At 38.6% G+C, this 13,406-nt stretch overlaps 1 protein-coding gene across 4 annotated transcripts in view; it reads right to left on the reverse strand.

Annotated features, from left to right (window-relative positions):
- Positions 1-13,406, reverse strand: part of GLRA2 (glycine receptor alpha 2) — a 142,310-nt gene that overhangs the window by 119,805 nt on the left and 9,099 nt on the right. Inside the window, exons 1-2 of one of the 4 annotated variants that reach the window (XM_083839453.1) lie at positions 9,649-10,395; positions 7,252-7,385 (exon numbers count right to left, since the gene is read on the reverse strand). In XM_083839453.1, the coding sequence (XP_083695579.1) occupies positions 7,252-7,385; positions 9,649-9,716 (202 nt within the window). In that variant the 5' untranslated portion in view covers positions 9,717-10,395. Of the gene's footprint in view, positions 1-7,251; positions 7,386-9,648; positions 10,396-13,406 lie in introns of those variants that run through there. The other 3 variants (XM_083839452.1, XM_083839451.1, XM_083839454.1) reach the window with 3 other exon arrangements.

Here is a 13,406-nt window from a genome sequence, read left to right on the forward strand (position 1 = left end):
GGTACTTCATTCAGTATCCACAGTTCAGATCATTACTCTGCAACATATAAAATCTTTGAAAGAGCAAGCAAGAATTTCAGTCTTTCTTTCTTAAACACAGCCAGCTTTGCAGCTAATAACAAGACATTGGGAAATTCCATGCAGAAGGAGTCATTTCTAGGATCTTCTATGCATACCTCAGATCGAAGGGATGCAAACTCGCACCTCCTAAGCTACAAGTCTATGGGTTTCTTGGGAACTGGGGAGGGAAATCTCTCACTGTCATCTCATATTGATAGTGAATAGGATTAATCCCAAAGTGCAGCTATGGTCACTTTTTAAAATAGTTAATAGGTGAAGATGGTGTTCTGAAGTCACCTTATTGTGCAGCAAAGCGCTTAGGATAAAATATTTGGAGAAAGAGAGAAACTGAACTCATGAAAATTTGTATCTTAGCTGTCAGAGTAATTATTGGGAAGAGTGAGAGAAGTGCTGGTTTCCGATTCCTGTCCTTACAACTTTTTCTGTAACAGGTATGTCAACTGACCACAGCATGAGATGGTTACAACAGTCACATCTGCGCACTATATCAAAATGGTCAAGACTCTTAGACAACCAGCTACAAGGTTAAAAAGCCATGTTCCCCTTGCATTTTCTCCCTGGATCAAGTAACTGAATACTTGGTGATCTCTCATGCTTTCTAGAATTGTAACCTTTATATTTCTGTACGCTTTCATTTTAACCATGGATTTTGTCTAAATGAGATCGGCAGATAGCTATTTATGCCATTGAATACTCTTCATTTGAAAGCTGTGTTAGACCCTGTACCACCTTGTCTGCATCATTTAGAGGACTCTTCTCTGCAGACCATTAAAATCATTTATTTCTGTGAAAGACTGTGAAATGCATATTTGGAAGCTGAAGTATCAAACATACACTTTCTGATGACTTAATCAGAGATTTATATTCATATTGGGGGGTGGGGAGGATTAAAATAATGAATCTGCCTAATAAAACTGCACATTTCTGCTTTATGTGTACATATTCCTAGTTACTGTATCACTGTATGGAATAGATTTTGCAGTTTACAAATGTTGTAGTAAATCAAGTGTACATGTTTTATATATTCTATATATAAATGGAATGTTTTTTAAGACAGCCGAAACATAACAAGACACTTAATTACTGACCCCAGGGCATTGGCTTCAACTACATAAGATATTTAAATCTAAACCCGACACTGGAAATAATGAAAATAATACAATTAAATTAGAACATGGTGAGAACAATAGTGTCTCCTGTTCAGATATCAAAAGACTTTGGATCTGCTTTAACATTTGTTTATCATAAATCCCCTTGGCAGTTTATGCAGCAGCAGACCAATATTCCATGACTACTGCCAAATCCATTGATATCTCTTAATTAAACCACTGGTACTAAATAAAAGCAACACACCAACACAACATGAATGACCATGGCTAACCTTCTAAATATAAGAGAAAACCAGGGACAGATCCTTAGCCCGGAGGTCAAGCAACATTTTGCTTACACTGCTGCAAGCTCACAGCCTTTCAAACTTGCTTTGGAGGGAAGGAAGCTATTTGGAGGAAGCTCAGAAAGAGATTCAGGGAATAAGCAAACACATAAGCAGTGTAGGTAGTCAGGGAGTCTACCTGAGCTTGCTGTCTGGCCCCACTTGTCTAGTAGGCTTGACATAACCTAACTAGCTATGAAATTCCCATAGCCTGCTGATGTTCTGGGAAAGAACACGAAACTAAAAGAGATGGGGAGAAGGACGACTTCCATAGCCCTCTTTCCAAGGATTTATAAAAGAAGCACAATTGAAAGGTTCCTCACATAATTGCAGTGGAAAGCTTTCTGCATGAAAACATGCATGTCTAGAGCAGTGACAGAACATCAGTTTCATAGCTACTTTTCTACAGTTGAAGAAATAAAACAAAACGAACAAACAGAAACAATCAACCAATCAACCAACCAAAACAAAAACAAAAACAACCCCCCCCACACACAAAAAAAAACCTAAAAAATAAAATAAAAATAAAAAACCATGATATTCTGTGGGCAGGATATCCTCATATAGCATCTCATATAGCATCTACCTTTACAGTGAGAGGCCTGTTTCAAAGATGAAAGTAAATCATAAGCATACCTCCCTAATAATGGATATGCACACATCTCAGGAAACCTGTGTTTAAGGAGTGTAACAGCGTGGCTGCTTCCAAAAACTGGCCAGGCGTCTTCCCTCCGCCTACAATAAACCTTCTGCATATGCCCTATCATGTTCATCAGTAGGGTGCACTTCCCTCCTATGTGATGTCTTGCCTAATTCTGATCTGAGCTTCTACTGGATGTGGCCTTTTGAGCCTCAACTCTGTGGAAAGTAGCCCAATGTAGAATACTCACTGCATCTGATGCTATGGGCAGTGGTTGTTAACAACTAAAGTCTGGCATTGGGATTGTTAACCACTGGAGAACAAACCATGCCAGCTCCATGTCTATGTCATGTATATTTTTCAGCCTTTTAATATATTTATAGGTTATTTTTCCAACAGGTATTTATTGTGAAGCATGTGTTTAGATTAGGGTAAATTTCATCAGACAGTGCCTCTCCTTAGCATGTACATAGAAGCTGCTTTTATGTATTACTCCTGATATCATTCATTTCACCCTTAAACGTCATTCAGTGGTTTCTATTCATGCCTTTTCAAATATTTTATTGTTGGTCAACTTAGGGGCCAAACAAGCAACAGGCTTGAATGCATGGGAAAAACTGACCCTTGGTGCCAAGGAGTTATAGTATTAAAGTGCATAAGCCATTTCCTGTAACAGTTGTCAGGCTAATTTTCAGTAAATGACTTAGTCCGTGTGTTTATTATTCAGATGTAAACCCACTGACTCGGCACGAGAATGGCATTACACCACTGTAATCACAGACTAATCTTTTTACAGCTACAGTCACTACATGCCCAAACTACATCCCTCCAACAAGACTTCTGAGTTCAAAAGCAGCAGCTTTTGAGCAAGTTGGTTCACACTGCATTGCACCATCCAGTGATGAGGATAATGTTGATGGGCACACTTGCTACATATCTCCATCTAACTCCATGAAAATCAGAATATTCTTCAGAAAAAAAAAAAAAAAAAAAGACGATGGGAAAGAATGCACTGAAAACATAGAATTAAATTCAATAAAAATAGAATTACTCTCATCGTCATTATTAACATTTTCTGGAGATCTTGGGGACAAATTCCCCATCTCTCTCCAGTGCATGACAGTCATCTACTTCTTAAAGTATTAGGCATAAAGGACTTAGTAATGCCTATGGGTAATTAGTTTTCTCTATCTGATCAGTTCTAGCTTACTTTAGATTTTAAGTGATTTTAGAAGATGAAGGTATTACAACACAGAAATAATTTATTATCTTCTGGAGGTTGATACTTGCCAAGAAATCTTAAATTCAAGCCGACTTTCCATCAGCCTTGCATCTCATGTTGTGATTAAGCTGTAGGTTGATCCTGTGTACCACGGCATTGCATATAGTATTCTTCAGGAAGCCTGAGGTGAATATACAGGGATCTATGATACCACTTTTCCATCTCTAGTTTCTACCAGCACAAAACTACGTTCTTGGCTAGTGTTATAACACAAGTGCCCTGCACTACTTCTGGCTTTGTTGAGGAAAACAAAAAGAGCAATGGAGAAAGTACAAGACTTCACTCTGATTTTTGTTGTTGTTGTTGCTTTTTATCATTAAAAGTATATATCACTGATATTAATCACACAAAAAGAACATCATGCAGGTTCACTTTTTATTATTTTATGTAAGCCACACTTAATTGATGTTATAATTGAAAAAGAAACCAAATCAAGTCATAGGACCCCAAGTGTATGTTTGCTGTCAACAGAAGGACTCTCAGGAACTTCAATTAGTATTAGCTTGTAGTCTTCATATTTACATTTAAAAGTATTCCCTTCTGTATCCTTACAGAAATTATTAGGCTATTCAAATTCAATAAGAGATAAGTGTGAGATGGAAAAGCATGCATTAAGTATCTGACAAAGTGATTAAAGAAAGGCAATTTTGAGAGCGTCATTCTGGCACTTCTCTCTGGCTGATCATTGGGGCAACAGTTTCTCTAAGTCCCTGGTTGCTCTGTATCTGACCACAGGCTGTGTCAACAAGAACCAGAAATCATTCTTTGTGTTCTCCAATGGTTGTATAAGACAGAAAGACAGGAAAAGAAAGGATCTTTCACTATACAGCACTGCTAGGAAGAAAAAAAAAAAAAAAAAAAAGAGCTAGGCAGTGGTATGTGTTCTTGATGTCTAAACGTTTATATATTCATCTGTTGCTCTCCCAGTGTCTTCCTGAATGTTCTAATTCACAAGAGCCGGTTAGGCAAAAGCAGTAACTAGTGATGAAATGCTTTATCTGGATACACCTTGTTCCATTAAGCAACATTTTCCTCTCTTTTTAGAATGTGTTGCCTTTATTTCACAAAATAATCAAATAGGTTCTGTTTTTTTCTGTTTTCCAGTAATTCAGACTAGTCATAAAAACACATTTAATTATTCTATAATCAGTGGTATAAGATAAATGGGTTCTACTCGGTTGCCTTTCCAAGAATATCAGACTTTTCTGACATTTTAAAATGCCTGGTGGACTAGGAGAAAGATACATAACTGGTCTAAAGCAGAAAAAGTCAGATAAACACATGAGTAGTGAACACATTATCTTCATGCACAATGTCTTTTGTGAGTCACAGGAAATGGATATTAACCCCAGACTATACACAAAGTCAGATATTTTATCCCTAGTTTAAGCTATTCTTCCCACAGATATATTTTATGCTTAAAACTTCTTGCCTTAAAATACAAAAAATGTTATAGATTGGGTAATCTTTTAATATGTCATACATCAATAGAGTTATGTGACTTAAAATATCAGTATTGTACAACAGAGCATATCACCAAAAAAAAAAAAAACTCACAGAGACTAATAAATGTTAGAAATGGAAACAATTTGTACTGAGGTCACAATAAAGATTCAGTACAAAAAAAAATCTTTATAATACTTAACTCTAATCAAGATAAATTTATTATCTCTTTGCAGCTGTGCTCTTATCCTTTACAAGGAAAAAATGTTATATAGAACATTAAGTACTTTTTATTCTTTGAAAAAAATAACAAGACCTGGGCAACTATAACATAGGTGTGCATCATAATGACTAATAAAAATAGTTATCAGCCGAAAAGGTTTTCACTTGTGCTGTGAAGTTCAAACCCAGATGACTTAACTCTCTAGTTCATAAGAAAACCTTGTATACCCCTCACGACTGAGAGCTCAGAGATGTGAAGTTATGAAAAAATGCAGATCTGTTTGTCAGTTCAGACTGCTGCAAAGTACCACACCACACTAGAAAGTGACGTCATAAAAGCATACATATATGAAATGCCAGACTCTTTGTTATTAAACACTCATAAGTGTCATCAGGCAGCAGCTTCACCTTGGGAACATGAACTATGGGACTTGGAGGGGAGAAGCATTTGTCAAACAGATCAGCATGTACCTTACATTGTGCACACCGTACCTGCTCTACCCACTTGAGCATCAAGGGAACAAAGCTGTGGATCTGTCTTCTCCTGCCTTTTTCACAAAATGCTTTTAGATATGTGTTGGGGGAAATAAAGAGCTGTATTTTTATTGCCCTATGTACATGACTGCCAGTCTCACTGATTTTACCTGAGCTACAAGAGATGAAGCAGAAGTCTTCTTTTACTGTCCATCCCACAAAAAGGGTAGGAAGAAGTTCTTAACAATCTCAACTCAGGCATTTTCTGCCTTTATCTGCATTCTCTGAAACGTCTCTGATATTCATGCAAACATATTACATGAATGCAAAAACCTAATTCAATATTACTACAAGCCAATGTGGACTCCAATTCAGGAACTCAATAAACATTTTGAAAACTATTCTGAAATTAATACTTAAAACTTGTCTGACTAGAGTTTTATTAATTTAAAACCTTTGGATCTGAAAGTCAAACTAGATTCCTCCTCACTGATAAGCAGTCAAAAAAGACATTTCATTACAAGTCTTGTAATTTGCACATGTGAAAGAGAGAGAAAATGATCTTTGATCTAAATTTAATTAAACACATTTCTCATTGACATGTGAGCTCCTTTTTTCCTAACGGTTCATTCGCTGGCTAAGAAATGATTACTCCACTCGTTATCAATGTTCACAGCATCGCTAACAAAGATCAGTATAGAAAAACATGCATTTTGGCCAACAAAGCCAATAGATACAAGTGCAAATGTACTTTGGCACCAGACTTATTGAGGAAGGAATAGTTTTATTAATTTTCAAAGTAGAACTACATTCCAAGCTTTGAATTGGCTTAGAGGAGCCTGTTTGGGTGGTATTAGAGAGCTCTCCAAAAATGCTAAATATTTACAATGAAAACTTGTCTCCAGACTCTCTTCATTTGAAGCCAAAAGACATTCTGTGTTCACTTCCACCAGGATTTAAAGGTCTAGAGCAAAGAAAACATGCTCTGATAGCAATGATTGCAAATCAGGCCTCCAGTCCACAGCCTTCTGGAATAGTGGTGGTGATTCTCCTCAACTCAGTCAAAATTTTGGAAGAAAAGGGGAAAGTGGAAATTCCCCAAACAAAATATATTTTTGCAAGTTTGTAGGGACCCTGAAAAATTGATTCTTATCAACCTTACCCAGATAAATGTTGTGTGCATACCCTGAGTCCTACCTCCCTATTTTGGGGAAGAAGATTTTACTTTCTTCAAGTTGATCACAAGCATAGACCTTTTTTCAGAAAGAAGGAAAAGAAGCCTGCTATAAAGAAGATCACAATTCATCATGGAAATGTTGAAGATTGGCTCTTCATGGCTTAAAAATTTCAGGCACAAATCATCTCAATTGTTTTCAGAGGGGAACCTGAAATCTTTTTTACTATGTGGAATTAGTAAGATCTTCAGAAACAACCTCTGGCAGCTAAGTATTATTGTCATGTACAGGTAAATTTGAAAAGAGGGTTTTCACGCTCTGTATCCGTATCACCCACACTGCTCCCCCAGTATTCCCTTGAAATGACTGATCTCCATGGCAATATCACATTAGAAAACTGAAGTTATTGAAGAGAGAATAAAAACCTAGAGGTAACACCCTTAAAACTACATTTTGGCCAAAAGGTAAACAATTAATTTATCAGCAGTCTTAAAAAACTTACCTTTAAAATTTGGTCTGATTCTAGCATCATACCCCGATGTCCTTCCCATCAATTTGTCCAAAAAATCTGAAGGAGACAGGGTCTGTGAGGGGGATTTTCCAGATCTTGAATCATGTTCTTTACAGAAAGTCGTCCTAAATAAATTATTAGCCACCATTAGCTACTATTTAGCTAGTGTTTCATTCAAGTCATGAAGAAATTTGAGGACTAAATAAAATTGTCTCAATCTAGTGAATGTAATGATTAATATTTTTATAGAGCAATATAGTCTATTTTTTCATCAGAAAACTTTATAAATAAAAATGAGCTTCAGATAGTATGCATGGACACAACTTGCTCTTCACAAAAAAAAAAACTCAGCTTCAGGAAGAAATTTATCAGAGTTTTAAGACTTTAGAAGATTAAATTTACTATTTATCTTAATGTATACTACAATCACACAGGAACTTTGATATCTATTTCATATCATTGTTTTAATTATATGTATGCAGTTAAAATGCATGTATGTTAACACTGATTTAAGGTGGTCATAAAACTCCAAACAATAGCTGGCAACACTCACCAAGCAACACTGAAAAATATGTTTGTTTGTTTTTCTATTGGAAAGGATATAGATTTTTTTTTTAATTGCTCTTTACAAATGCCACCCAAAGAAGACTGAAATCATGCTAATGAATGTCTGGATTCTACCCCAAGAGGGCAAAAAGGTTTCAGAGTCGGTCACATCTGATATTAACAAGGTTTTTCTTTAGTTTAGTTTAGTTTAGTTTTGTTATTTTTTTTAACAATGAACATCAAATTATAAAAATGATCAGTATTATCACCAGTTGGTATTTATATGCAAGCTCTTAGAACATATCTCTGTTTTCAGGTTTTAAGAGCAAACTTCTGGTACCATATCATGCATGTGAAACTTTCTGTACATATCATATTACATATTGCAAGCACATCGGGTATTTCAAAGCAAGAGAATTCATGAGTTTCCCCAGGTCATTCACAAGGGAAAAGAAACTATAATGAAATAGTAGTATTTGGTGTGCAGGGGCACAGATTTTATCATAAATAGCATTATCTTGATTCCCAAATAACCAATGTCATAGTATTTATGTTTCAATATAGTCTTTCAGCTATACAAAAAGTAATTCTCTCTCTGTCTTCTTAACCATTCTCTATTTAAATATTCACCCAAAGGGAACCACTCAGTTTCATGAGTGTTTCTTGTTCTTTTTTGTGCATCTACATGTAAGTATAAACAAAATAGATATACAAGTGAGCATCTGAAATTAGAAGTAAATATTTAATCTTTTACCTCTTTATAAAAAAAAAATCAAAACTGTTAAAAAGCAATGATAGCAAATTCTTGAGGTGTGATTCCCTGCTTTTTTCAGGTTCCATATAGAGGGTAGTTGCTTCTTTTTGCTTTTGTCAGTGACATAGTACTGTTACAACATCTTTAATTTTTAATACAAAATAGATTATATTTCCATCTTAAATCACAGAAATGTTCAGGTAAGATAAGAAAAACTGGAAGATTAATCCAGTGCACTTATCTGGGATGATCCTATATAAATTACTTCTGTTTTCATTCCGAATCCACTAGTTATAAGTTGTGTTGTGATCTCGTGTGTGCAAACTCATTAATATAAGCATTATTTCACTCTGTCACTGTATATATACATCATTATGCATATAAATATTATATACTTTATATGTAAAATATAAAGTGTATATATACAGTATAAAGTGTATATATACACTTTATATGTGTACATGTAGATACACAGTTGTGTGTACTATAATAATGAATCTCATCTGAAATGGTGTTTTGGCTAATAAAACTGACCTGTTTGCCTTGTACCGCAAAAAGTCAATAGCTAAAGCAAAAGCTTATAAAACATTTAAAAAGAAAAAAAAAAAAAAGCAAGAGTCATATGTACTGATAATTTAAGTGGGCATAGTACTGGTCTAATCCAGGGTTTTCCCAAAATCCGAGGGCTGGCTCTCTAATTTCAAATAACCATGTCCCTGACAAAACTGATTCAGTCATTTCCAGAGCTTGAAGAGGAGGGAACCGAAGCAACTTCCTGCATAACCTCTGATGGGAGCAGAGATTAAATTCAGAAGAAAAACTGAAGGAACTGCTTTTAGCTATACTGATAATCAGTGACAATGTATGTCTCTGAATAAGAGAAATGAAAAATAGATCACCCAAACTTGATTTTTTGGTGTTTGTTACCAAGCAACGAGTCTCTGAGTGTAAAAGGGATAGCCTATATAGAATGAACATGAAATACTCTCAGTACAGCAAAACAAACTAGGTTAATGTGACGTAGTTTCTTTATAGTTATGATTTCCATAACCTCTGAAAAATATCATCACATAGACCATATCACCTACCTGAAGTGGTTTGTCTCTAAGAAAAATGCAAACAAGGTTGTCAAAATTTTCACTAGCTGCCGGTTCATTCCTCCTGCTTTCTGTGATGATTTTGGAAAATATCCCAGAAACGATTCCAGAGAGATGCAGGGAAAAAGTACGCTGGTGCTGCCTAGATTCCCCAATTCAGCAATAGTTTATTTTTCTTGGCAGTCGGGAAGAGAAGGTCTGGATCTCTACAAACTGGGGGTAAAAAAGAAGTGCCAGTCCTTGGAATCATGGTCAGGTCAAGCCTAGGCTCATCTCCAGCAGCCAACACAAAGGAGACAAAGCATCAGACCTGGTCGCTCCCTCGCCTTGGTTTTAGTGCGAGGGAGAAAGAAAAAAAAAAAAAAAAAAGAGAGAGAGAGAAAGGAAGAAAAAAAAAAAAAAAAGGAAAAGGAGAGCAAAGAGGAAACCCCACTACCCACAGAGCATCACGCAAAGGGGAGCAGCGCTGCGAGCAGTCTGTTGCCGGTGTGTTTTATTCCCCCTTTTGCTCGGAAAAGTAGTATTTAGGAACGGTGGCGGGGGCTAGTGGCTCGGTCTGCTTCTCCCCTCTGTCGGCAGGGAGGGTGGGACGGGTGGAAGGAGGGATGGAGGGACGGAGGGGCGGCTGGACGGAGGGGGGAGCAGGGCGGGGGGCTGCGGGGCACCCCGGCGCCTGTGCCGGAATGAGGCGCCGGGAATTCAGCACGCGGACAGCTCCGCGCCCGCCGCCGCGCATGCGCCCGGCGGCCTTGCGGGGGGGGGAGCGGGGGGATGAGGGGTGAGCGCTCGCGTGCGCGCGCCCGGCGGGGGGGTCGGGGTCCGCCATGTCGCAGCACCGCGCCCCGCGGCTGAGGGTGGGCGGGGGGCAGAGCGGCCCCGGTGGGGTCCGGGAGGGTCTGTGCGGGTGTGAAGGGGGACTGGCCACTGGGGAGGCCGTGGAGGAGCATGAGATGCTGCCTTCCCTCGGCTGCCCGCACGGTTATCCCTGCCTCCATCCCTCGCACCGCCCTTACCGACTGCTCCTGTGTCCTGTGCAACGCCCTGACGGGGAGCTGCATGCCTCCACGTCAGCTCGGGTGGTTCCTGCAGGAGAACCCTAAACTTGCCGTGAATCGGAGTCAAATGTGCTTAAACAAACTGAAAACCAGTTCATGAAAAATAATTATAAGTGGTGTTTTCCGCCTACCGTGCATGCCCAAAATAATTTACTCTTCTTTTTCCAGTTTGAGGTCCAGCTGTTTTCTCCCACCAGAAAACCTGTCCGCTTGAACATTGTTTTGTTTACGCAAAATTCACACACGCGCACACGTTTCTCATATCTCCAGGCAAAAAAAAAAACACTTCATGACAGATATTTTACCATGCTTGGAGTCATAGTCAAAAATGTCTTCTGAACAGGAGTTGCTGTGTTCACACATTAGCAAGAGATCAAAGCCACTTACCGTTCATTAAATTAACCTCAGTTATTGCATTTTGTTTGTTTAATGCTGTAGGACATCTGGAAAAAATATATACCTTACTAGCTATTCGTAGGTCCAAATGGTAGATAATATAACATCTTATGCCATAAACAAACAAATAAATAAATAAATAGAAAAAGCAGTCCAAACATGCAAATCTAAGTCCTTATTGCCTTGCCTGCCAAGTCTGTGTAAGTAGCATAATGGAAGGTCCAACAGAAGAAAGACCACAAAGTTTGCATTTATTATAACTATCAGCATTTAGAGGTAGATACTGAGTTGATGCTGAATCACTGCACTACGACGTCCTCTAACCTCGTCAGAAGATAGTTCTTCATGCTAACGTGGTATTAAAGAAGAGTTATGTCTCTTACTGCAGTGTCTCATTCTGAGGAATGAAGCTCACAAAGCTACATCTGGAAACAATAAAATAGTTTTTAGTCAACAAAGACATTCTTTTCAAATTTTCTTCCTATCCCTGTCTAGGTAGGAACCCAATAATGGTGCTATACATTGTTACCTTTGGTTAAGATAAATCGAGAAATTGGAAAGCAACAATCTTTACCGGCTGCAGGCAAAACTATGTCTCTTTAACCGACACTGCCACCTGCTTAAAAGTGTGGGGAATCTCAGGAATGCATGCAGAGTTCCCATTGCATCACTGAATACAGCGGGTGTCTTTCAGATGGTGCTGTTCACAGGGATCTTATGATATGACATGCTTTTAAAGACCTATAAATGTTCATTACCTTTTTTGTTGGAAAAAGAAGCTAAACATTTTTAAAGTTTTTTAACTGGAGAAAACCTACTTGAAAGTCTGCTTTCCAAGATTTAGCTGCTAGCAACCATTTTCTACTCTTCACAGTTATTTGAAATGCTAAATAACTATATCCCTAAGCTAAATACATATATATATATGTGCGTGTGTGTATATATATATATATATATTTTGTAGGAAGTGCTTCAAAATAACCTGCCCTTAATTAGGGTGGGGGTTCTGAAAACATGATGAGAGATGTAGTAATAAGAATCTGGGGTACCTGCTCCATCATTCCTGACATCTCCCAGTGCTAAGAGGCTTCAGTGACATGTTAATCAACATGGTAGTTGCATGGAAGTACCAAACAAAAATTAATAAATGCTTGAAAACGGGGATTTACTAAATTAAGGAACAGCCTGTTCAGCCTGGAGAAGAGGAGGCTCAGAGGGATCTCATCAATGTCTATAAAAACAAAAGGGAGGGTGCAGTGAAGATGGAGCCAGGCTCTTCTCAGTGGTGCCCAGTGCCAGGACAAGAGGCAGTGGGCACAAACTGGAGCACAGGAGGCTCCCTCTGAGCACCAGGCAGCACTTCTGTGCTGTGCAGGTGATGCACTGGCACAGGCTCCCCAGAGAGCTGTGGGGGCTCCTCCTTGGAGATCTCCAAAAGCTGCCTGGGCCTGGCCCTGGGCAGCCTGCGCTGGGTGTCCCTGCTTGGGCAGGGCTTGGAGCAGGTGAGCCCAGAGGGCCCTGCCAGCCTCAGCTCTGTCCTGTTTCTGTGAACTGCAACTTTCACTTGAATAGCTCTCCTCAAAACTCTGAGGGATCAAAGCAGCTATTTTCTCTAACCAGAGGGTTCCAGGTCACGCTCCCGTCTGTATACTGGGAGGAGGATTTTACAACATCTTTTACCCACTTTCCACAAATTGGGAAAAAAAAAAAAAAAAAAAGTTGTTTTGACAGTTGGAAGTCTCTAAAATCTCTTAAGTTTCTACGTTGCCATTCATCCACAATTAAATAGTGTCTATAAAATGCACAGCCAATTGTGAGGAATAAGCTACAGCTCTACAGGTCGGGGGAAATAACTGCCTAGATGTCCACAGCACTTTCCCATGTCCCCTTCCTGCTCAAGAGCCGGAGCCATCAAAATGCAGCAGTTTCTATACGAGCTGTGTATGTCCTGTTCTACAGATGTGATTCTTTCCAGTGCCACTCATCTGTTATCTCTCACAACACATTTTTGACAGCAGAAGTGTAGCAAATGAATGGGAATCAAGGACTCCCATGCAGTATGGGGGAGCCAGGGAGGGTGTGTGTGGTAAAATGGCACAGGAACGTGAAGAAAGATGACAGGAAAGTGCTGTTCTTCCAGTGAAGAGGCTAAATAATGGATCCTTGCAGTTCCCCAGGAATATACCAAAGATTAATAAGGGTACTAAATATGATATATTATGTTGAGTACAAGCTAATTCAGTCACCTCTCTATTCTACCTGAGTTTCTTAAGCACTAACTGCTGAGCAGAAAATAGG

This window comes from Anser anser, assembly GCF_964211835.1.
Source record: "Anser anser genome assembly, chromosome: 1".
In the NCBI taxonomy this organism is placed as follows: Eukaryota; Metazoa; Chordata; class Aves; order Anseriformes; family Anatidae; genus Anser; species Anser anser.